This window comes from Dermacentor albipictus, chromosome 3 (assembly GCF_038994185.2).
Source record: "Dermacentor albipictus isolate Rhodes 1998 colony chromosome 3, USDA_Dalb.pri_finalv2, whole genome shotgun sequence".
Taxonomy (NCBI): Eukaryota; Metazoa; Arthropoda; class Arachnida; order Ixodida; family Ixodidae; genus Dermacentor; species Dermacentor albipictus.
In genome coordinates, this window is record NC_091823.1 from 153,942,522 (window position 1) to 153,965,207 (window position 22,686).

At 45.7% G+C, this 22,686-nt stretch overlaps 1 protein-coding gene across 2 annotated transcripts in view; it reads left to right on the forward strand.

Moving 5' to 3' along the window:
- The window catches only part of LOC135920024 (probable 4-coumarate--CoA ligase 1), a 102,714-nt gene that overhangs the window by 43,590 nt on the left and 36,438 nt on the right, over positions 1-22,686 (forward strand). For both annotated transcript variants that reach the window (XM_065454090.2, XM_070534797.1), the window contains exon 6: positions 6,252-6,420. In XM_065454090.2, coding sequence (XP_065310162.1) covers positions 6,252-6,420 — 169 coding nt within the window. The remainder of the gene's footprint in view (positions 1-6,251; positions 6,421-22,686) is intronic.

A 22,686-nucleotide genomic window follows, 5' to 3' on the forward strand; every position in this document is an offset into this window, starting at 1 on the left:
ATAATCCGCGATTTCATGGAACATTCTCGGCAGCTTGCATGGCAGCCGGTTGCAGGTGAAAAGAGGCAAGACATCAGGCGCCGATACTCGCAGCCCAACGTAGGGGAGAGGGAGGTGGCACGTGTCTTTGAGAAATCCTATCCCCTGGCGTGTTCTAAAAGAGTGCCACTGTTTCCACCACTGCCGTGTGCGGCACGAAAGTGGTTGTGCTATTGGTTACAATAATGTGAACTCGCATGTGTGATTGGCTGGTTTGCGAATACTTTGTACAACTGAGGGCTTAAAAAGTCAGGTTTGGTTGTATGGAGGAGAGCGGAGCTTCAGGCTTGGACCCGGACAGACGCTTCGGCGTTTGAATAAAACGTCACTTCGTCGGACAACGGCTCTTCCTTCGCCCTGCCACCCTGCACTCGAATCATCGAGGGGCGCCGACTTCGGACTTTCAACACCTTCCCTCCTTGACCACCGTTGAAGCTACGAGAGGACAAAGGGAAAGGAAATTAACTGTAGTGTTTTTTCTTTTTTCAATATTGCATAGATCGTCACTGAGATCAATAAATACAACAGGGACATAATACTTCATAGTTTGTTTTAGCGTAGGTTGTGAAAACTCTTTCCGTAACGTATCTTTGTGCTTTCCTCAGTGTCAGCTTTTCGTGCACAGCTACACTGAAATCTTTTGCGAAATATAACCTCAGAACAACTGAAGCGCCAAACATTTCGCTGACTTCGAGTATGGCTAGTTTACAGTATCTTTTATTTTGCACAAGTCTTCTGCAAGACTGTTTCATAGGAGATAGTATTTACTGTCCGTTTGATAAGCGTATTAGTCGTTGAAAGGGCGCGTGAGCACAATTGGGCCGTAAATAACAATGCGGGGGGCCATCTGGCGGAACACTGTAAACGTCACAATTGCCGTCCGTATCTTCGCGACACCAGGTTTCTGGCATGGTCTAGAGATAGACTAGAACGCGAGATATTGGAAGCCTTTTACATTGCTAAGGCCGAGGGCACGTGCATTAGTTCCCCTTCAGTGACGCTTACTGAAAAAGAGATAGCTTTTCTGAAGAGATAGGGAGGTGGTGATGTCACGTTGGGCCATTCATGGTTGCATCTATTTAAAGTTCTGTTTCTTCAAAAAACATTTAGTTGGAAGTAGCGCCTTGTCTGTCGTACTTGTGTTCTTTCGTCCGCGTATTCGTAGCGCTCATTTCATCAAGTATTAGTCGTTTACATTTTGTATTCTGAGCTTGTGCCACATAATGTTTTCCATAGCGCAAAACAGGTACCACTAGTGTTTTGTATATTGCTATTCTTAAATCGAGAGGACATTTCCCAGGCGCATTGCATATGAAAGCCGCCAGATTTCGTAACCCATTGCGCATGTGTTCCACGTGGCCTAATATTTTAGCACGGAATCAATCTACAGGGGCACACATCCACAAGCGCAGCAGGTAGATGCGTGCAAGTATAAGCGTCGGCCGAGGTTTACGTGTTTATGGAGATTTCTAAAACAAATATTTCCTTTTATGAAGATTGACGGAAGTGTAATTTTTCGGAAACAACTCCATTATTTTATGTTTACGTTTTTGAAGAGGTGCGCATCCTCTCTCATATTCCGCGATATCTAGAATAAGTGCGGTGTCATCTACGTATTGGAAGAATTTGGAATTCTGTTGTAAATTGCCCGAGTCAGTAACATAAAAGTAGAAAAGTGTTGGTCCCAAAGTGCGGCCGGGCAGAACACCATATTTTATTACCTTACAGCTACTGTATTTATTCTGATTTCTAAGTCAGAGTAACAGATTGGAAAAGTAGTTTGTAAAGAACCTGTTAAACAGGCCTCTCAAGCCTAAACTATTAGGCTAGCTTATTCTTAGAGCATGGTCAACAGTATCGAATGCCTTAGTCAAGTCTATGAAAATGGCTGACGCGACATGGTAGTTTTCGATCAGGTTACGAAAGTAAGGAAAAATTTTGTACGAGTGTGATTGTGTTCCTATCTTTTGTGAAATCAAATTGAGCTGGATAATACAGAGAAATGTTTTCACAAAACGACGGCCCCACATACGGAATATGTTGTCCCCACGATTTGCGCGAACGTGTACAAAATCGCGATCGGTGTGTAGTTGGTGTAGTCTTTTTTACCGCTTTTGTAAACTGGCCTGGTGATCGATATTTTTAGCTCTAGAGACAAAACGCCAGTATCAAGTATGCTGTTTATTATCGTTAGTATTGTATCTTCCCGCTTTTTGGAATTGATTGGTAAATCTCAAAAACGCACTTTATCAATCGTGCGCTGTTTGGAAAGTTTCATATGTCGCGTCATGTTCAAAATATCCGTCTACTTAAAGGTGGTAGAATTGCCGTGTGTGCGCAAGTACTAAGACTGGTTTGTACGCGTCCGGGTTGCTGCCAATACTTTTTCTCAGTACTTCCGCAGCTGTTATAAATGTGCCGTTCAATTTATGGCATACTGCCGGTACATGTTGGTTGCGAAAGTTCGTTTTGACCGTATCGTCAATGCTGACTTGTTTTGATGTGCCTATTATTAGTTCAGTAGCTATTTTCCATGTTATCGCCTTTCACTGTGAATTCATGCAACAAGTACCGGCTTACCGCTTGTCTCATTTTCGCCGTCACGACATTTCGTAATATACCAACCTCTTTTTTCGAGATCTCCCTGCTGTTTTCTGCATCTGTGCCAGGCCTGGTATTTTACGTAGCAGAGGTTCATTACCTCATGAGTCCTCCATTTAACATTGCAGGTGAAGATTTATGTGCTTCAATGTCCCGCACATAGTCCCTTGGTTATATATATATATATATATATATATATATATATATATATATATATATATATATATATATATATATATATATATATATACACTGGTATATTGTAGGCTTGGTATATTGTAGGTATTGGTATATTGTATATATATATATATATATATATATATATATATATATATATATATACACTGGTATATTGTAGGCTTTTAAATTGTCAAGAGCTATTGGATGTCCAGTTAGTATTCTTGATCAGTTCATCAAAATTTTTGTTGTCGAAGAGATCGCATATTGCGCAGCTCCCTTCTCTTTCCACATTATTCTCTGTGCTAACAGCAACAATAAAATAATGGTCGGGTAGTTTTGAATTGATCACGCCTTATCTATATGACTGTTTTAATAGCCTAAATATAATGTGTTCAATGCATGTCTTCGTGTTCTTGTGTGCGAAGTATTCTCTGCTGTAGGCGTTTATTACCATCATGAGTCGGCATTCAACGAATAAATTTAGGCAATTAGCAACTGCTGATCTTGGTTCTTGAAAAATATCAATATTTAGGACCCCCAACCAACAGAAGGTGTTTTTCATTGATGTGATGTTCAAGGAAGGGGTCAATTCTCTCAAAAACATTTTGGGATACTTGCTTGGCAGCTTGTAAATGCTACACAATATGTATGTAAGTTCTCATTCCTTAATACAAATCGTTACGACTTCTGTTGGTGAAAGCTGACATAAATCCTAAGGTATATTTATGTGTGTTCACCAAAGACGAGCTTTTCTCCTGCTATTCTGTTTTCTCCACAAACAAATACTTTTGATAACCGTCGATATCAGAGCAATTCTGTCTGATTGCATCCAAATTTACTTCTGATAAAACTATCACGTCAGTAACCACATTTCGCGACAGGTAAACACATAGGTGATCCCAGTGTTTTCTTTTGCTTTTGTGAAATTTCTTGGCTAAGTACACCTTAAACGATTGCCTTCTGCACGTTTTTAAGTCGTTCAGCAAATGACTCCAAAGAAGACAATAAAATGCCTTCTCCAAAATTATTTTCTATATCAAGTTTAATAACGGCAGTGCTTTTCACATTTCTAGCAAATATTGGGCATTCCGCGTCCATTGAAACTTGTAGTTATTTAGGTTTGCAGGGCTTCCACATTGCCAAAACAACTTTTAATATTGTGCCAAGGGCGGTTCTCTTGGCAAGCCAAAGGTCTAGAGTGGGTTGGTCAGTGATCATGAAAATGATTCGTTGAAATTTACCTTTTCCAACTTTTATTGGTTGGATTTCTTCGTGTAACTGTTTTGCGGTTCCTGTACTTCGAATCTTCTGCTCAAGTCCATAAGTCTGTTGCAAATCTTGTTCCGTGCTTTGTCGTATTCCATATTTTTTTATGTTTTTTCCGCTTGAATACCGTTCGTTGATGTCGACGCTCTCTTTTAGCGGTGCAATTTCAGCGTCCTTAGAAGATAGCGTTTTTCCCAGCTCTTCTCATGTTTCTTTCAAGTGTTCTATAGCCATTTCCTGATTCTGTGTCTAGTCCACAAGTTAATCATATCTTGAAGCCAGCATTTCCATTGACTTTTCCATTGCCTCTGCCATTGAACATTAGCGATTTACTCTCTCTTCAAGGTCTTCCAGGCTAACAAAAACTGCGGCAAGCACTCGATTCACGGTGGCAATCTGCTTGTTTAGCAAGTTTGACCCATCTGAGTTTCTTTTGCCTGTAAGCTTAGGTTCATCGCTTCTTTCAGAATATGAATAAGACTGATTGCATTGTTTCAATGCCACGCAGCTTTTATACTCTCAGCTAGCGATTTTGAATTCTGTGATATTCTTCAGGGTTTCTTTAGCAGTTCCCGCGCACTTCCCGGCATGATACCAACTTTGCACCATCTGGCCCAAATGAATGTTCTCCTGAACAACTTTACATTGTTCACATGAAATGCACTGGGCATCCTTTTCAAGCAGTTTGGTAGAAGACATTTATTGTTTTTTCGACATCTTTCACACGCACTAACCACAAAATAATCATCAAATCTTGAACCCAGTGGAGAATTGAAATACCTCGGTTATAACTTGAATTTCTCTTACCAAGAGGGAAAAAAAGGCAGGCAGTACCGTGTTCGATGTTCCACCGGGCTGCAGGGTAGGACATATTGCCGTGTCCATTTATAGGCTTGAAGGGGCCAAATGCTTGATGTCACGCCACTCCCGATTTCCGAGGCATCATCTCCAACGGCTGTTCATATCTGTACTGACCAGCTGCGCAGAATGCTGCCTATTGTCAAGGAATTTCTATGTCGACAGCTGAAATCCACAGGAACAGCACGCTGCACGCACCAAGTCACTGGAAGGTGCGGCGACGTACGAATGGACCTGGGGGCAAAAAAAAAATGGATCGCCCTTCACAATTGTGAAGAGGTGCAAGCGAAGCTCTGTATCCACGGCTCTTCATTGTCACACCGCCTTGGTTTCGCGCTCTCTCACGCTCACGGCGGCACGTCGACGAGAGCCCTTTCTCGAGCGAGTTTCCAGCGGCGTTCATGAAGCACCGCCTGCTCTTCAACCGAACGCATGACGCGCGGCCTGCTCCCGCTTCCGTTCCTTCAACGCAGCCTGCTATCCGGCAGAATGAACCAAACGCTGTCTTCTCACCTTACTGCCGCGCCTGAACTGGAGGGACACGGCGGCACAGCGGGCGCGAGGCGAGCGAACATTTGATCACAACCTTTCACTTTTCGGGAGGGCGGGGACGCCTGTGATTGGCTCGCGCCTTGCGCTGCGTCCAATTAATGCATATGAAACCCCGCTTTAAAGGATGCGTATGATGAGCCGACAATGACTGAATCGGTTAGCACGGTGGTTTCGCAAACTGGAGGTCGGTGGTTGAAATCCGCCGCCCGACAAGCAATGTTTATTTTTGCACGGATTGAGTCCCACCCTTCAAGCTTGAGCTTGCCATATAAAAAATAGTACGGCAACACCGACGCCGACACGACGGAGGTTATGCAAGTTTCGCTTGAAAAACGGTCACAGCTGTGTTCGATGCTCCACTGGACTGAATGAGATCACTCAGTGTCTCAATTCTCATGCCCTCAAAGCACACAAGCAGCGTGCCTGACTACCGGTAGGCAATGCCAGGATGATACACGGCTCATTAGTCAATCTTCTCTATAAGATAATGCTTCTCATCCGTTCAGGCGTGTAGTATGTACTGCAAGGTGGCGAAGGCCACCTTCAGCAAAATGTTTTCAATGTAGGGGCGCATGCAGGGCAGCGCCCATGAATGGTGTCAAACAAATAATAATATGTGCAGATAATTGATCCCTTTGGTACGAAATCCACCGTCGACGTGTTTGACGACGTCGTCATAGGAAAGTTGTTAAGCGCAAAAATTATGCGCCTAAGGAATGAATATTAACACGTTTATTTTTAAATTTTTTCGTCAGTTTCATAACACCATATGGAAAGGAAGAGGTCTATCTTGGCGTGGATCCTATTACAACCCAGTCGGGCATGATTTATGCTGTGATAGTGATGTTGGACGGAGGGACCAACGTCATAACTTCTGCAAGTTTGAACAGTACAGAAATCATCGATGCCATCGACAAGTACAAGGTAAGAACGCTATTTACAAGGTACAAGGTAATAAAACTAGTTGAAAAGCCTGTCTTACTAGATTATAGCATCTAAATCAGGCGACTTTGTTAAGAGCTTTAGGAGATCATGTCCAAAAGATATGACTATTGTCCATGTTTTAAACCTGCCTACAAAGAATTCGGCTTGAGGAGCTCACTAGGGGAAAACTACTGAATGTGATATAATAATTTAGTATTAATTTTTGTTACTTCTGCATGGCTGTATAATTCATTATTTTGTCCGTTTGGTGATAATAATGGTAATTCGCGTGCATTCACATATTGGACGCGGTAAATTTTGTTACTGCGTTATTTGTAGACATGATCTCGCCCAATAGCAGTGTGTCAAAGAAAAAAAAGTAGACCAGTCCTGATCTTAGTCCCAAATGAAGTGGATTATGGGTACTGATGGAATGCCATGTAAGTACATTCTATACTACGCAACTATGTACACTACACACTCACAACCGCAATTCACTTTACGTTACTTTAGCGGAACAGCAAGTAATATGCTTTTATGTGTTTCACTTCCTGAGTCACACCTTCTACGTGACAAGCACGAGGGAATGACGGTATGCAGCTAATGTATGTGCTCGACGGTGCTAAACAACCACCCGGGGGCGTAGCGATCCACGATTCCCTTTTAAGGGGCGGCAAATGTTGAGACAGCTCGATACAGCGTCGTAGAGCGCTCATTTTCGTTACTTAAATGAAATTATTAGCAACCTTCTGTATTTCCATTGTTGTGCATGCTTTTTTCACGCGTTCTTACATTTCACGCATTCTTATTTCCGCGAGCAAATTTAATGAAACGTTCTCCTTTTTTGATAAGGATTACAGCGGCATGCAGTCAAGTGCTGGGATTTGGGTTTGCCTCGTCTCTTCATCCTTTGCATCCGTTTCGTTACGCTGGCGATGTCCTTTATCGCCATCGACGACAAACAATGACGATTTCTGTCGGTATCAAGTTATGTCGCCATCCCTCATGTCGTCGTGACCACAGCGCGATGAAAAAGAAAGTCCCAGTTTTCCGAAAGGCGAAGAGTTAATTAATGGAGTAGCAAACTAGGGAACAGCTCGGCGAAGTAAGGTTAGCATGTTTACTGGCCGTTTAACCTTGTAAACATAGGTATACGAACTAAACTGACAAACATTGCGTCGCATGCGCACAAGCAAAAATGAACACATCTCACAAGATAACTGCGGAATCTCCCTGTCAAAACGATGCTGTGAGGATGCGCGGCCGCTGTGGCCAGCGAATTGACCTTCGCGTTGCGTCTCGCATGAACGCGAACTTAGCTGCGGAAACATATCGCGCGGCGGACTGTATCGCCGTCGCATATGGCTTCGGAGATGCAGCGGCCTTGGCGCGTGCACAAGGCCGCCCGGGGTAGAACGCGTCCCCTCCCTACCCTCCCCCCGGAGCCTCGCACATAAGGAAACACGGCGCTCTTCCCCACCACTTCCCTCCCTTGCGGGCGAAAGATTGAGCCGCGATCGTCAGCTCACGTAGCACGCTTTCACTCGCACAGGGAACACACGGCGCACGGCGGCGATTTTAATGCCGTGGAACATAATACGAAACGCCACGGTGACGCCGACGGTATAAATGTGCCTGGAGTGTCCATGGAATCGCTACCCAATGAAATCTAGAAGCAAACAAAGTAATGGCCTGAGAATCCAGCGTTCAAGGTCCGGTAAACGGCAAGGCCGACGGCCTGCCTCGAGGTGGCGAAGACGACTTAAGCGAAGTCGCAGGGGTGACTTCGCCTAATATATATGTATATAAATATATATATATATATATATATATATATATATATATATATATATATATAGAGAGAGAGAGAGAGAGAGAGAGAGATTGCGAGGAAGATAGCGAACGTAAGCGCAGTCAGCAGCATCGGCAACATCAGGCGCACGGCAGAGGTTTGAGCCAGGGGACTGCGCTCGGTGCATCCTAGAACCGGCTGTCATTACGATCCTGAATAAATGTCGCCTATAACATACATACAACCATATACAGTAAAAGCTCGTTAATTCGAACCGCAAGGGGAAGCCGCTTCAGTTCGAATTAACGAAAGTTCGAACTAACGAAAGTGAAGGAGGGCAACAGTACACTGCGATTTGGAAGTAGTAGGGCATGTCAGAAATTTGGCGTGTCAGAAAGTGATGGCGTGTGCCCGCGGCATACGCCATCTTCAAGTCGAAGCTCTGGGTCCGACTGTACCACACCACCGATGTCCACCGAATCGAACGTTAGCCGAGGCTTAACACCATCACAATGAATCGCGACGGCCGATACCTCCTACGCTGAAAACAGAGGTGCACAACCGATGAAGACTGCCGAGACAAAGACGCTGAACATGTGAAGGTGGCGAAAGCCCTGATTCGTTGGTTCTTGATTGCAAGCGCAGCTGCGACGTACTTGATTCGCTGTGTTTTGGAGCTTGCAGTGTTATCTCCGCACAACATTAGCAGGTGTACAAGATTTGCGAAGCCTCCGAGATTCGCAACGGCCGAGAAGTCTCGGAGGTTAAGTAGAACGGGGAGCGGCAGCGGCCGCTGCCTTCTGGCTGTCCCCGCGTCGGTTAGCTTTTTTTCCGATTTTGCCTTCTCTCGCCGTTCTCTCCGTTTCGGAGGCAATACAGCCTTGTGTATAGGCAGTAGGCGCGTTTCTCTGGCCGTGTGCCAGGCGAGCGTAGTTCGAATTATCCGTGAGGGAACCTTCTGGCGTTCGAATTAATGGACTTTTTTATACATAGACTTCTGTGGAGCTTGGCCGGACCAAATCGTACGGTTCGAATTATCCATAAATTCGAATTATTGAAGTTCGAATTAACGAGCTTTCACTATATATATATATATATATATATATATATATATATATATATATATATATATATATATATATATAGCTTTTCTTAGAGGCTGACGCGATGGGAGGGTAACTAAAGCAGGACGAGAGACCCAGGGCTGCAATGAAAGTCCCGACGGCGGCTGTCGTAACGGTGCTTTTGGACAGTCTGAGACGCCAGAAGACGATCAGGCGCAATGCGACGTGCTGCAGCAGGCGAACAATGGCGTCGTGAGCAGAGAACTTGGTAGTGATGGCATCGGAAGGGAGCAATGAATCAAGACGCAGGAGTGGGTCACAGCCATATAGTAGATAGAATGGAGAATAACCAGTAATATCGTGAAGCGACGAATTGTATGAAAACGTCACGAAGGGTAAGGTGAAGTCCCAATCCCTGTGATCATCAGACACGTACGTGGATAGCATGTCCGTGATTGTACGGTTGAGACGCTCGATGAGTCTGTTTGTCTAAGGGTGGTAAGCCGTCGTGCACTTATGGGACGTAAAGCAAGAGCAAGAAGGTCGTCGACAAGCTTAGAAAGAAAGCAGCGGCCTCTGTCAGTGAGTTGCTGACGTGGGTCACCATGATGTTGGACCACATCATGAAGGAGAAAAACAGCCCCATCAGTTGCGCAGCCCGTACAGCCTGCGTAGCCTACAGCCTGCGCAGCCTGCGTTCTGCCATAACGCGTGGTATAGTCCGTCGCAACGCTCACCCACTTGTTGCCTGAGGATGAAATTGGAAATGGGCCAAGGAAGTCCAGGCCGACGCGGTAAAATGGCCCACTGGGGATATCAATAGGCTGAAGGTGCCCAACGGCAGACAATGGAGTCTTGTTGCGGTGTTGGCAAAGTTCGCGGGCAGTGACGTAACTTCGAACGGAGCGATATATCCAAGGCCAGAAATATCGCCTGCACACACGGTCGTACACACGGGAGACACACAAATGACCAGCGGTGGGCACATCGTGTAACTGCGAGAGAATTGTCGAGCGCAGATGCTGGGGAACGACGAGGAGCAGTTCAGCACCATGTGGATTCATATTGTGTTGGTATAAGGTCCCATCCTGAAGAACGAACATATGAAGAGAAACCACCTGCAGCTGCGAGGTCAGGCGTTAGATGATGGATCGCGAATATGGGTCAGGACGCTGCTCGTCGGTGATGCGTGAGAAGCTGGAGATCGGCAAAACGCAGGTATCTGTATCGGCTTCGGTGCCATCGGGAGGGTTGACAGTATAGCGGGAGAGGCAGTCGGCGTCCTTATGCAGCCGCCCAGGTATGTAGGACACGGAAAAGGTATGCTCTTGCAGGCGTAAAGCCCAGTGGCCAAGATGGCCTGTAGGGTCTCTGAGTGAGGACAGCCAACAAAAGGCATGATGATCTGTCACCATGGTGAAATGCTGACAGAACAGGTAAGCGCGCAACATAACAAAGGGCCAAACAAGGGCCAATCATTCACGTTCTCTTATGAAGTAGGTGCGCTCTTGGCTGAAAGAAGATGGCTAGCACACGCAATCACGTGATTGGCGTTCCGCTGTGGTTGGGACAAGATAGCGCCAATGCCATGGCCGCTGGCATCAGTACGAACTTCTGTGTAGGCATACGGATCAATATGACCCAAAATGGCTGGATCGATAAGGCGACTGATGAGCGTGAAAATGCTACAGTCTGGTCAGCTCCCCAAAAACCATGGTGTCCATTTCGAGGTCTGTGAGAGGACGAGCGATTTCGGCAAAGTTCTGGATAAATCGCCGAACATAGGTACACCGCCCTAGGACACTTTGGACGTCGGTCGAAGAACGCGGAAGTGGAAACGCATCAACGGCGCGAACTTTATCATGATCGGGCTGGACGCCAGCAGCGTCAACCAAGTGACCGAGTGCTCGTATTTGACGGTGGCCAAAATGGCAGTTTGAAAAATTGAGTTGTAGGCCACCTCACCGACAAACAGCAAGGATAGCGAGAGTCGGTGGCACAGTCCGAAAGGCATCACTTTAAATTGGTAGAGACCATCTGGGGTGATGAAGATGGTCTTTTAATGATCTCGTTCATCCCCTGCGATTCGCTAGTAGCCAGAACGCAGATCAATTGACGAAAAATAACTGGCACCCTGTAAGTAGTCGAGCGTGTCATTATTGCGCGGCAGCGGATACGGGTCCTTTTTGGTAATCTTATTGAGGTGAGGGTAATCGCTACAAAATCTCGAGGTATTGTCCTTTTTTTTTAATCAAAACGACAGGCGACGTCCACGGACTAGAGGAAGGCTCGATTATATATTTGGAGAGCATTTCTCCACCTCCGTTTGGATCACCTGGCGTTACGCCCTAGTCACATGGTGGGGCCTCTGGTCTATAGCAGGAGTGTTACCAGTGTGGATTGGATGAGTAACGACACGGGTTTGACCTTGCGAGCGATTGTCAAACTCAAAGATGTCTTCATAGGACATCACAATGCGGTGATGGGCGTCGGCGTAAGCAGGTCGTGAATCACTAGCTATTATTGGCGTAAACTTGTCCTTGTGTGAAGTAGGAGGGGCGGAAGCTGCAGCAGTGTCGAATCTTGGTTGGGCCGTGAGAGCAGCCACTCCACACTCTCTGAAAGGGGACAGCACAGCGAGAGATACACTCCCAGCGAATACTTATAGACACGAAGCAAAGTTCAGAAGAGGAAGCCAAGCTCGATTGTTGACAAGAGTTGCAATTGAGCTTGGTAGTGTTATTTGATGGGACAGGGGGACGTTGAAAAGTGGGGACACCACGTAAGGACCATCTCGAAATGGTGGAGGAGGCGATATGAGGACATAAGTCACGGCATCAGGTGGGAGTCTAACAAATTGTAGAACAAATTCAGTAGAACGAAGTCGGCAGTTGTGGTCGTCGGTAGGGTCGGCAGAGTGATGGGGCAGTTCAAGGCGAAGGGTGCCGGTTGCACTGTCAATAAGTGCTGAAAGGGTAGTCAGAAAGTCGATTTCGTGGGGACACTCGGTGAGTACAGCGAACAGGACTAACACTGGACGGCCGACAAAGTTGACACGGGCGGCGCACATTCCCATCACGGCTGTCGTACTGCCATTAGCTACTTGGACGGCAGGTGACTCGGCAGTCGTCAGGAGTTCACGGAGACGGCTATGAAGATCTGATCGCATAACCAATACCTGAGCGCCAGTATCGATGAGAGCTTGAAAGTGTACATCACAAACATTTCAAAAAGGTTCGGCCGAGCAGCAGAGGTTTTGTAGCTCGAGTCGTCAATGCAGCCTCACCTCCGGGCGCTGCATTGCTTAGTTTCCCAAGGACAGCTCGCGTAGGACGGGGACGAGGGACGTCGAGGTGTAGGCGAACGGGACTGACGGCGTTGCGGTGAAGGCGAGCGGTTAGTGGTGGGTCACGGAGAAGGAAATCCGGCATGATATGGTTCAGAGGGGGGCGACCAAGCCGAGTGTCTCGTTCGAAGCGGCGATTAGGATATGGTGGAGGCGAGGAGTACTAGCGGCTACTCCGGCAGTGGTGGGAGATGTGACCGACCCGGGAGCAAGCAAAGCAAATTGGCCTGTGATCCGGTGTTCGCCACTCAGAGCGGTTCCTATAGTGATTCGGGAACGACTGTCGAGGTGCAGCAGAGGCAATGGCAGGAGCGATAGGTGTGGACGGCAGATTGGATGTCCATGTTTGCAATTTCTTGGAGGACAACAGCTTGAATGAGCGATATGCGTATATGGGGGCCCTGAGAACTTGGAGCCATAGCCTTAAGTTCATGACAGATGGCCTGTCAAGCTTGGCGTTGTAGGCGGATGCGACGTCGGAGGTTCGTTGTAGGAGGAAGTGGCAGCCGTATTCGCAAGTTGGTGGAAGGGTTGTACGATGCGTTTGCTCTTCGCGTGCTCAAAATTCAAGCATTCCTTAATGATGGACTCAGCCGTTGAGCAGTGCCTGCAAAGCAGGAGGTTGAACGCATCTTCCGCGATGCCCTTCAAGATGTGCCTAACCTTACCTGCCTCCAGCATGTCCGCGTCCCTTTACAGCAAAGAGCCAGAACGCCTTGAATATACGCGGCGAACGATTCGGTTGATGTCTGGGCCCGAGACGCTAGCTCTTGCTTCGCCGCCATTTGTCGTCCCACAGTTCCTTCGAAAAGGTCGCGTAGCTTGTGTTTTGCAGGCATCCCAGCTTTTAATGTCGGCTTCATGCGCCTCGAACCATAACTTCGCGGTTCCTCCCAAGTAAAAGATCATGGCGGCCAGCAAAAGTGTGACATCACACTTGCTGTGCTTACCGACGCGTTCATACGATGTAAACCAGTCCTCGACATCAACCTTGCCAGTGCTGATTAAGAATCCCGGGTGACGTAGCTAGGTTAGCACTACTTCCACTGCTCTCTGCGCGGTGGCGGCAGCTTAAGCGGCGGAGGCAGCACCAGTAGCCATATAATGGAACCGAGGTGACGCCCTCTGCGAAGATCCAGGGCCGGCTTGTGGCGAGAATACCCCACACGTCCACCAAAATCATACGGGGAGAACATATCTGCATGTGGAATATATACAGATACAAGGTTGTAGGTCAGTAGTGAGGGTAACACTATCTACTGATCGTCGAGACACTTCAGCCTCCTCTTCACCTCCCAACGTCATTGTGTCTGCAGCGGCACACACTTGTCCGTGACTATATATATACATACATATATATATATATATATATATATATATATATATATATATATATATATATATATATATAACTCAGTGAGAAGTTCTGTTGGTCCGGTGCATAGGTAGATTTAGAAACGCAGGCGCACACTTACGAAAATTGCATCTTTAATGTTTGTAACGTTTCGGCCGTGGCACGGCCTTCGTCGGAATAAACACACATACAAGCGCGCAGCCGCTTTTATGGCCATGCGCACCTGGGCGTAATCAGTAGTACATGCACGTGTACACTTGCAAATAATAATAAAAATAATAAAAAAGTACAGCGGCAAATATAACATAAGCACGATAAATGATATGCATTAAATATCATTCACGTGTAATGATGATTGTACATGAAGTACAGCATGATATCGATTGCGATATGGCAAAACTGATTTGGCATGCTTTGTAAATTCTTTACAAGGACAGGGACATCAAGATATGGCAGAAAGGCACGACACTTTTCCTACGCTCTCGTTAATACCGGATGACACAGTGTTAAATTTGTGGATGAGAAAGGATTCTCGTACTTCTCGATCATGGTGCGATTTGAAATCTGATTGTATTATGGTTACACTGATATTGTCAAACGTATGACCTGGCAGTTGAACATGTTTAGATAATGGCAGGTGTGGCAAGCTTAAGTTAACGTGTGATTTGTGGTTATTGAATCTGACACGAAAGGATGTTTCGGTCTGACCGATATACTGCATATGGCACACTGAACATTCAAGCAGATAGATGACGTTAGCGCTGTCGCAAGTGAAGTCGCCGTTGATTCTAACAGAAAAAGTGGATGTAGTGCTTCTAGCAGTCTTTGATGTGGTCATGTGTGTACAAACTTTACAACGGGGCTTATTGCAGGGATGACAACCAGCAGGAGCAATCGCTTTAGTCTTGGAAGAGGTTACTAGGTCACGCAGGTTTCTAGAGCGACGATAAACAACCCTTGGCGATTCCGTGAAAATGTGTTTAAGACGGTCGCTTTGTGTTAGTAAGTTATAATGCTTCCTGAGAATGTGGGACACGTTAGGAATAGATGCAGAGTGTGTTAGGATAAGGTTAGTTCGTGAAATCGGCGCCGATCGCTTGTCCGTGCAGATGAGTTCCTTCCGGTAGAGACAGTCGGCCCGTTTAAGGGCATCGTCAATTATTTGTGAAGGGTATTTCTGTACGGTTAGTGCGTCACGAAGCTGGTTACAGTTGCGAGTGAATTCACTATTGTCTGAACAAATTCTTTTCAACCGGATAGCTTGGCTGTAGGGAATGCTCGTTTTGCAATGCTTGACATGGCTGCTCTAAAATGCAGATATCGCTGTCGGTCAGTGGGCTTTCTGTAAAGATTTGTCGTTAACTTACCATTGCACAGGGATACCGATACGACAAGAAAGTTTATGCTGAGTGATGAATAGGAATGGGAAAAGGAAATTGACGGTGCGGCGTTGTTAAAGTCGGTAATGAAGGAAAGTAATGCAGCTTCACCATGGTGCCAGATTAAGAAAATGTCATCGATGAAGCGTTTGTAATAGAATGGTTTAAGGTCACGAGTATCGAGGAAATTCTTTTCTAGTAAGCCCATGAAAATGTTAGCATAATTGGGACCTATTTTTGTGCCCATGGAGGTACCACTGGTTTGAACGTAATGTTCGCCGTCGAATTCGAAGTTGTTGAGTTCAAGGATTAGTGTTAAAATTATGCCAAGGGTAGAATCGTCGATGGGTTTGTCATCTACAGAATCGTTATATGCACGGAGTACAGATTGAATACCATCTGTATGGGGAATGTTCGTGTACAGTGACGCCACGTCCAGTGTGACTAGAAGAGCATCGCTTGGAACACACAAGTCAGCGATATCCGACAAGAAGTGGTTAGTATCTTTGATATAAGAAGAAAATTTAGCAGGAATTGAACTGATAAGGTTATCTACATAGCGGGACAGATTCTCTGTGACAGTAGCTATTCCTGAAACTATTGGTCGCCCTGGGTTGTTTTGCTTATGGATTTTAGGAAGGAGATAAAATCTACCAGCTACCGGGCTTAGTGGAACTAATGACTTGACTACAGATTTTTCTATCTTGTTTTCTTTCGCGAGATTGTCTAAAGTGTCCTTTACCATGGTTTTGAACTGTTCGGTCGGGTCGTAACTCAGATGCCTGTAGAATGACTGGTCATTAAGTTGTCTGTGAGCCTCTGTTATGTAACTGGCTTTGTCCATAATGACGACTGCGCCACCTTTATCAGCGGGTTTAAGGATGATGTCGTCACGGTTAGCCAACTTTTCAATTGCGTCCCTTTCTTTGGGGATAAGGTTCCGACGGAATGGTAATTGCATTTTGTATGCTTCAAGTACATCTCGCTGCACAGCTCTGATGTATAGATCGAGGCATTTATCTCTTTGAGAAGGAGGAGTCCAGTGCTTAGTCGAAAATAAAGATGTCTTGTTACAGGGGCACCGATCGTGGAAGTACTTGCGTAACATCATGTTTCTTTCAAAATTGTGCAAATCATTAATCAATTGAAATTCATTGTATCCGCCAGTTGCGGGACAAAAGTTTAAACCCCGTCACAGGACACTATATTCTTCGCTCGATAACGTGCTACAAGAAATATTAGCTATATTTCCCGTTTCTTCGGAGCTGGAATGTGTCAATGTCGTTGCATCTGCAGGGGTGCTGGCACTAGTGCAGACCTTGTCACGTATTAACTTCTTATATTTCTTCTGGTTAAGTTCGCGCGTTTTATCTCGCCTGTAGTTATCCAATGATGCCCTCTCTCCGGTACTGAAGTTGTGAGTCGCAAACAGTTGCTTCTCTTTGTTAGTTAACTGTTTCGCGGATGACTCATGATGGTTAATAACAATGCGCGTTAGGTCCAGTGAAGCTTGTTTGAGGGTGTTGTCCCACCTCGACAAGTTGCTATGGGACATTTCAGACGTGGCAGGTCTTAACATGAGGCGTAAACCTTTAGGCACAGTAGATGCAGCAATGTACGTTTTTAAAGTGGAAGCATGAAGGTTACACTGAATGCGTTTTTGAATTACCTTTCTAATCTTCCAAAAATGCACAGAGGCGTTCCCAAAGGGTGTCTAACCCCGGCAAGATGTTGTTAGTCAATTGGTTCCATTAGCTGGATCAGGCCGCGTGCTTCTGAGCCCGTACCTTGGCTGAGGCGACGTGGCGCAGCGCGTCGGTGAAGTTGCCGATGGGCTGGCTGCTGCCTTGCGATTCACTGGATTGTCCACAACATCACTACAAGTCGTACTGCTCTCTGTTGACGTCCTAGTTGTTTTGCTTGTTTTCGTTCGGTCTGTAGGTGCGTTTGGTGTAGGTTCACTGTTTCTCGGTGCCTTGCTACTTGATCTCTGCTTCGTCGCTGCCTTGCCTCTTGATGTCTTCTTTGCGGATGCCTCGCTCACCGATGTCTTGCTTTTCATGGCATCGCTTGTGGTCGCCTTGGTTTTCAATGCCACAATTGTGCGACTCTCTGCTTGCTGGATTTTAGTGCCTTGGCTAGGCGTTATTGGTACTCTTGCGTGCATTGCCACTTTGTCAGATGAAAAATCGTTGTCACGTTGAAGATGAATTACTGCAGTTCCAGGAGTACGGCACAGTGTTTTACTGCTTGTGTAGTTTTCCCAAGAGGATGATGACGCATCTTGTGGATTCTTGAAGCATAGCTGTCTGTAGTGACAGGCTAGCAGCGCGTAGCCCTCGAAGCTCGGATGCAGGCCATCGCCTGCGAAGACGCGAGATGGGGGAAACCATTCGAATCCATGCTCTACTTGGATACCAGTCCTGAACGCCGGCAAAAACCGCGAAGCAACTCATTAAAAAGTCCCGCAGACTTGTTGCAACGTCGCACAAACGTCTGGTTTTCGTTACCACGGCGTCGATTGCAGGATCGTGGTAGGACCAGGCTTGAATATATCCGACGTATCTCAGGACGCTGCTTTGTTATGAAGTCTAGCATTTCACGGTACTTCGCAAAAGCTGTCTTGCCGGAACACATCGGGACGTCATTGCTGCCGATGTGAAGGATGAGGGTTTTGGCATGATTGGGGTACAAATTGCAACAGTGAACCTATGTCACTAATCGTGGCACCATTTCGAGATATGAAGGCTGGCGTACCTGCTTGAAGCGGATCAAAATGCTGATAAAGGTACTTAATTTGCGAGTCGCCCAGGACGGCTGTAGAACTTAACCAGAAGAAATATAAGAAGTTTATACGTGACAAGGTCTGCACTAGTGCCAGCACCCCTGCAGATGCAACGACATCGACACATTCCAGCTCCGAAGAAACGGGAAATATACTTAATATTTCTTGTAGCACGTTATCGAGCGAAGAATGTAGTGTCCTGTGACGGGGTTTAAACTTTTGTCCCGCAACTGGCGGATACAATGAATTTCAATTGCTTAATGATTTGCACAATTTTGAAAGAAACATGAGGTTACGCGAGTACTTCCACGATCGGTGCCCCTCTAACAAGACATCTTTACTTTCGACTAAGCACTGGACTCCTCCTTCTCAAAGAGATAAATGCCTCGATCTATACATCAGAGCTGTGCAGCGAGATGTACTTGAAGCATACAAAATGCAATTACCATTCCGTCGGAACCTTAGCCCCAAAGAAAGGGACGCAATTGAAAAGTTGGCTAACCGTGACGACATCATCATTAAACCCGCTGATAAAGGTGGCGCAGTCGTCATTATGGACAATGCCAGTTACATAACAGAGGCTCACAGACAACTTAATGACCAGTCATTCTACAGGCATCTGAGTTACGACCCGACCGAACAGTTCAAAACCATGGTAAAGGACACTTTAGACAATCTCGTGAAAGAAAACAAGATAGAAAAATCTGTAGTCAAGTCATTAGTTCCACTAAGCCCGGTAGCTGGTAGATTTTATCTCCTTCCTAAAATCCATAAGCAAAACAACCCAGGGTGACCAATAGTTTCAGGAATAGGCACTGTCACAGAGAATCTGTCTCGCTATGTAGATAACCTTATCAGTTCAATTCCTCCTAAATTTTCTTCTTATATCAAAGATACTAACCACTTCCTGTCGGATATCGCTGACTTGTGTGTTTCAAGCGATGCTCTTCTAGTCACACTGGACGTGGCGTCACTGTACACGAACATTCCCCATACAGATGTGATTCAATCTGTACTCCGTGCATATAACGATTCTGTAGATGACAAACCAATCGACGATTCTACCCTTGGCATAATTTTAACACTAATCCTTGAACTCAACAACTTTGAATTCGACGGCGAACATTACGTTCAAACCAGTGGTACCTCCATGGGCACAAAAATAGGTCCCAATTATGCTAACATTTTCATGGGCTTACTAGAAAAGAATTTCCTCGATACTCGTGACCTTAAACCATTCTATTACAAACGCTTCATCGATGACATTTTCTTAATCTGGCACCATGGTGAAGCTGCATTACTTTCCTTCATTACCGACTTTAACAACGCCGCACCGTCAATTTCCTTTTCCCATTCCTATTCATCACTTAGCACAAACTTTCTTGACGTATCGGTATCTCTGTGCAATGGTAAGTTAACGACAAATCTTTACAGAAAGCCCACTGACCGACAGCGATATCTGCATTTTAACAGCAGCCATGTCAAGCATTGCAAAACGAGCATTCCCTACAGCCAAGCTATCCGGTTCAAAAGAATTTGTTCAGACAATAGTGAATTCACTCGCAACTGTAACCAGCTTCGTGACGCACTAACCGTACAGAAATAGCCTTCACAAATAATGGACGATGCCCTTAAACGGGCCGACTGTCTCTACCGGAAGGAACTCATCTGCACGGACAAGCGATCGGCGCCGATTTCACGAACTAACCTTATCCTAACACACTCTGCATCTATTCCTAACGTGTCCCACATTCTCAGGAAGCATTATAACTTACTAACACAAAGCGACCGTCTTAAACACATTTTCACGGAATCGCCAAGGGTTGTTTATCGTCGTTCTAGAAACCTGCGTGACCTAGTAACCTCTTCCAAGACTAAAGCGATTGCTCCTGCTGGTTGTCATCCCTGCAATAAGCCCCGTTGTAAAGTTTGTACACACATGACCACATCAAAGACTGCTCGAAGCACTACATCCACTTTTTCTGTTAGAATCAACGGCGACTTCACTTGCGACAGCGCTAACGTCATCTATCTGCTTGAATGTTCAGTGTGCCATATGCAGTATATCGGTCAGACCGAAACATCCTTTCGTGTCAGATTCAATAACCACAAATCACACGTTAACAGCTTGCCACACCTGCCATTATCTAAACATGTTCGACTGCCAGGTCATACGTTTGACAATATCAGTGTAACCATAATACAATCAGGTTTCAAATCGCACCATGATCGAGAAGTACGAGAATCCTTTCTCATCCACAAATTTAACACTGTGTCATCCGGTATTAACGAGAGCGTAGGAAAAGTGTCGTGCCTTTCTGCCATATCTTGATGTCCCTGTCCTTGTAAAGAATTGACAAAGCATGCCAAATCAGTTTTGCCATATCGCAATCGATATCATGCTGTACTTCATGTACAATCATCATTACACGTGAATGATATTTAATGCATATCAATTATCGTGCTTCAGTTATAATTGCCGCTGTACTTTTTATTATTATTATTTGCAAGTGTACACGTGCATGTACTACTGATTACGCCCACGTGCGCATGCCCATAAAAGCGGCTGCGCGCTTGTATGTGTGTTTATTCTGACGAAGGCCGTGCCACGGCCGAAACGTTACAAACATTAAAGATGCAATTTTCGTAAGTGTGCACCTTCGTTTCTAAATCTATATATATATATATATATATATATATACATACATACATACATACATACATATATATATATATATATATATATATATATATATATATATATATATATATATATATATATATATATATATATATATTGTAATGCACAGTTGAGTGACGCTACTTCAATAACTTTACGTTGGGCGAACTTGTGCCCGACAAACAGCTAAGCGAGAGCCTCGCTAAAACGTCCACAGTCCCTGTCGCCGCAGTCCGGCACTTCATCCCTCGTGTCCCGCGCTCATAGCCCGTTGCTCCGATTGCGCGTGCCTTGCGCGCCCGTGTTGCCCACTTCACTGCCGCTATCTTTCTCAGGTAGCAGTAAACAGCTGGACGGACGCAGGAAGCGGCTGGCACGCGTAATTTGAAATCATCTAGTGTCATTTTCCCCCTTCCAAAAGTGCATCGTCCCGATGCTCATACAGAAGGCGGTGGTTTCTAGACTGTCATGAAATCGCGATATTTGTAGGCGGAAGCAGTTATTGCCTGTCGTAGTATGGTTTCATTCGGACGACATGGATGGTTTCTGTTCGATGCCCCCGTCGTGATGAGGTTACTTGACCTTCTGGAGCAACTTCGTAGTTCAATGCACTAGTTCAGCGAATTATCCTTTACGGGCCAAAATAACGACGAAGAAGCTTCTCGGATAGGTCGCGCATCCGTACGGGAGTCCACACCCCTACTTTGTCTCCAGGTGCACACTGGACGTCTCTTCGTCGCAAGTTGTATCGGTCCGCGTCAGTTCGCTGCTGGTGCTGAATGCGGTGTCGCGCCAGCTGCTGTGCTTCTTCGGCTTTTTGTGTGAAGTCGCTGACGTCATTGTCATTTTCGAAGGTCTCATCTACTGGTAGCATTGAATCTATGGTTGTGGTGATGGTCCGGCCAAAAACGAGCTGAAAAGGTGTCATTTGAGTCGTCTCTTGTACAACGGTATTGTACGTGAACGTTGCGTAAGGTAGTATCCTGTCGCATGTTCGGTGCTCCATGTCCACGTATATTGACAACATATCAGTCAGCGTTCTGTTCAGTCGTTCAGTCAGCCCATTTGTCTGCGGGTGATATGGGGTGGTTTTTCGGTGACTGGTGTGCGTCAATTTTATGATGGCCTCTGTCAAACACGCAGTAAATATGGTTCCTCGGTCCGTGATGGAAACTTCAGGAGCGCCATGCCGTAGTACTATGTTAGTGACGATAAAATCTGCTACTTCACTGGCCATTCCTTTCGCACTAGACCTGTCTCGGCATATAGAGTTAGGTAGTCAGTTGCAACTATGATCCAACGCTTTCCTGATGACGATGTGGGAAAGGGGCCAAGTAAGTCCATTCGCACTTGTGCGAATAGAGTTACCGGTGGTTGTATCGGTTGTAGGATACCTGCTGGCTTGAGTGGTGGTATTTTACGTCTTTGGCAGTCCCCGCAGGTTCTTACGCAGTGTTGTCCAGAATTCCATAACATTGGCCAGTAATACTTCATGCGGATGCGAGACAATGTTCTGCTCACTCGTAAATGTCCTGCTGATGGGTCGTCGTGGCATGCTTCCAATATCTCGAGTCGTAACTTTGAAGGTGCGACGAACAGAAACATCTCTGCACTATGTTCAAAATTTCTTTTGTACAGGACCTTATTTCTCAGGACGAACGACGACAAGCTGCGGACAAAAGCTCGTGGAATGTCGACAGGATGTCCTTCTAGGTAATCAATAAACAGGCGTAACTCCGCGTCGGATCGCTGATGCTGAGCCATTTGTGATGTTGTCACAGCTCCTAGGAACGGGCAATCCTGTTCATTTTCCCTAAGCGTAGATTCCGTGTATTCAATCGGTACATGTGACAAGCAATCTGGATC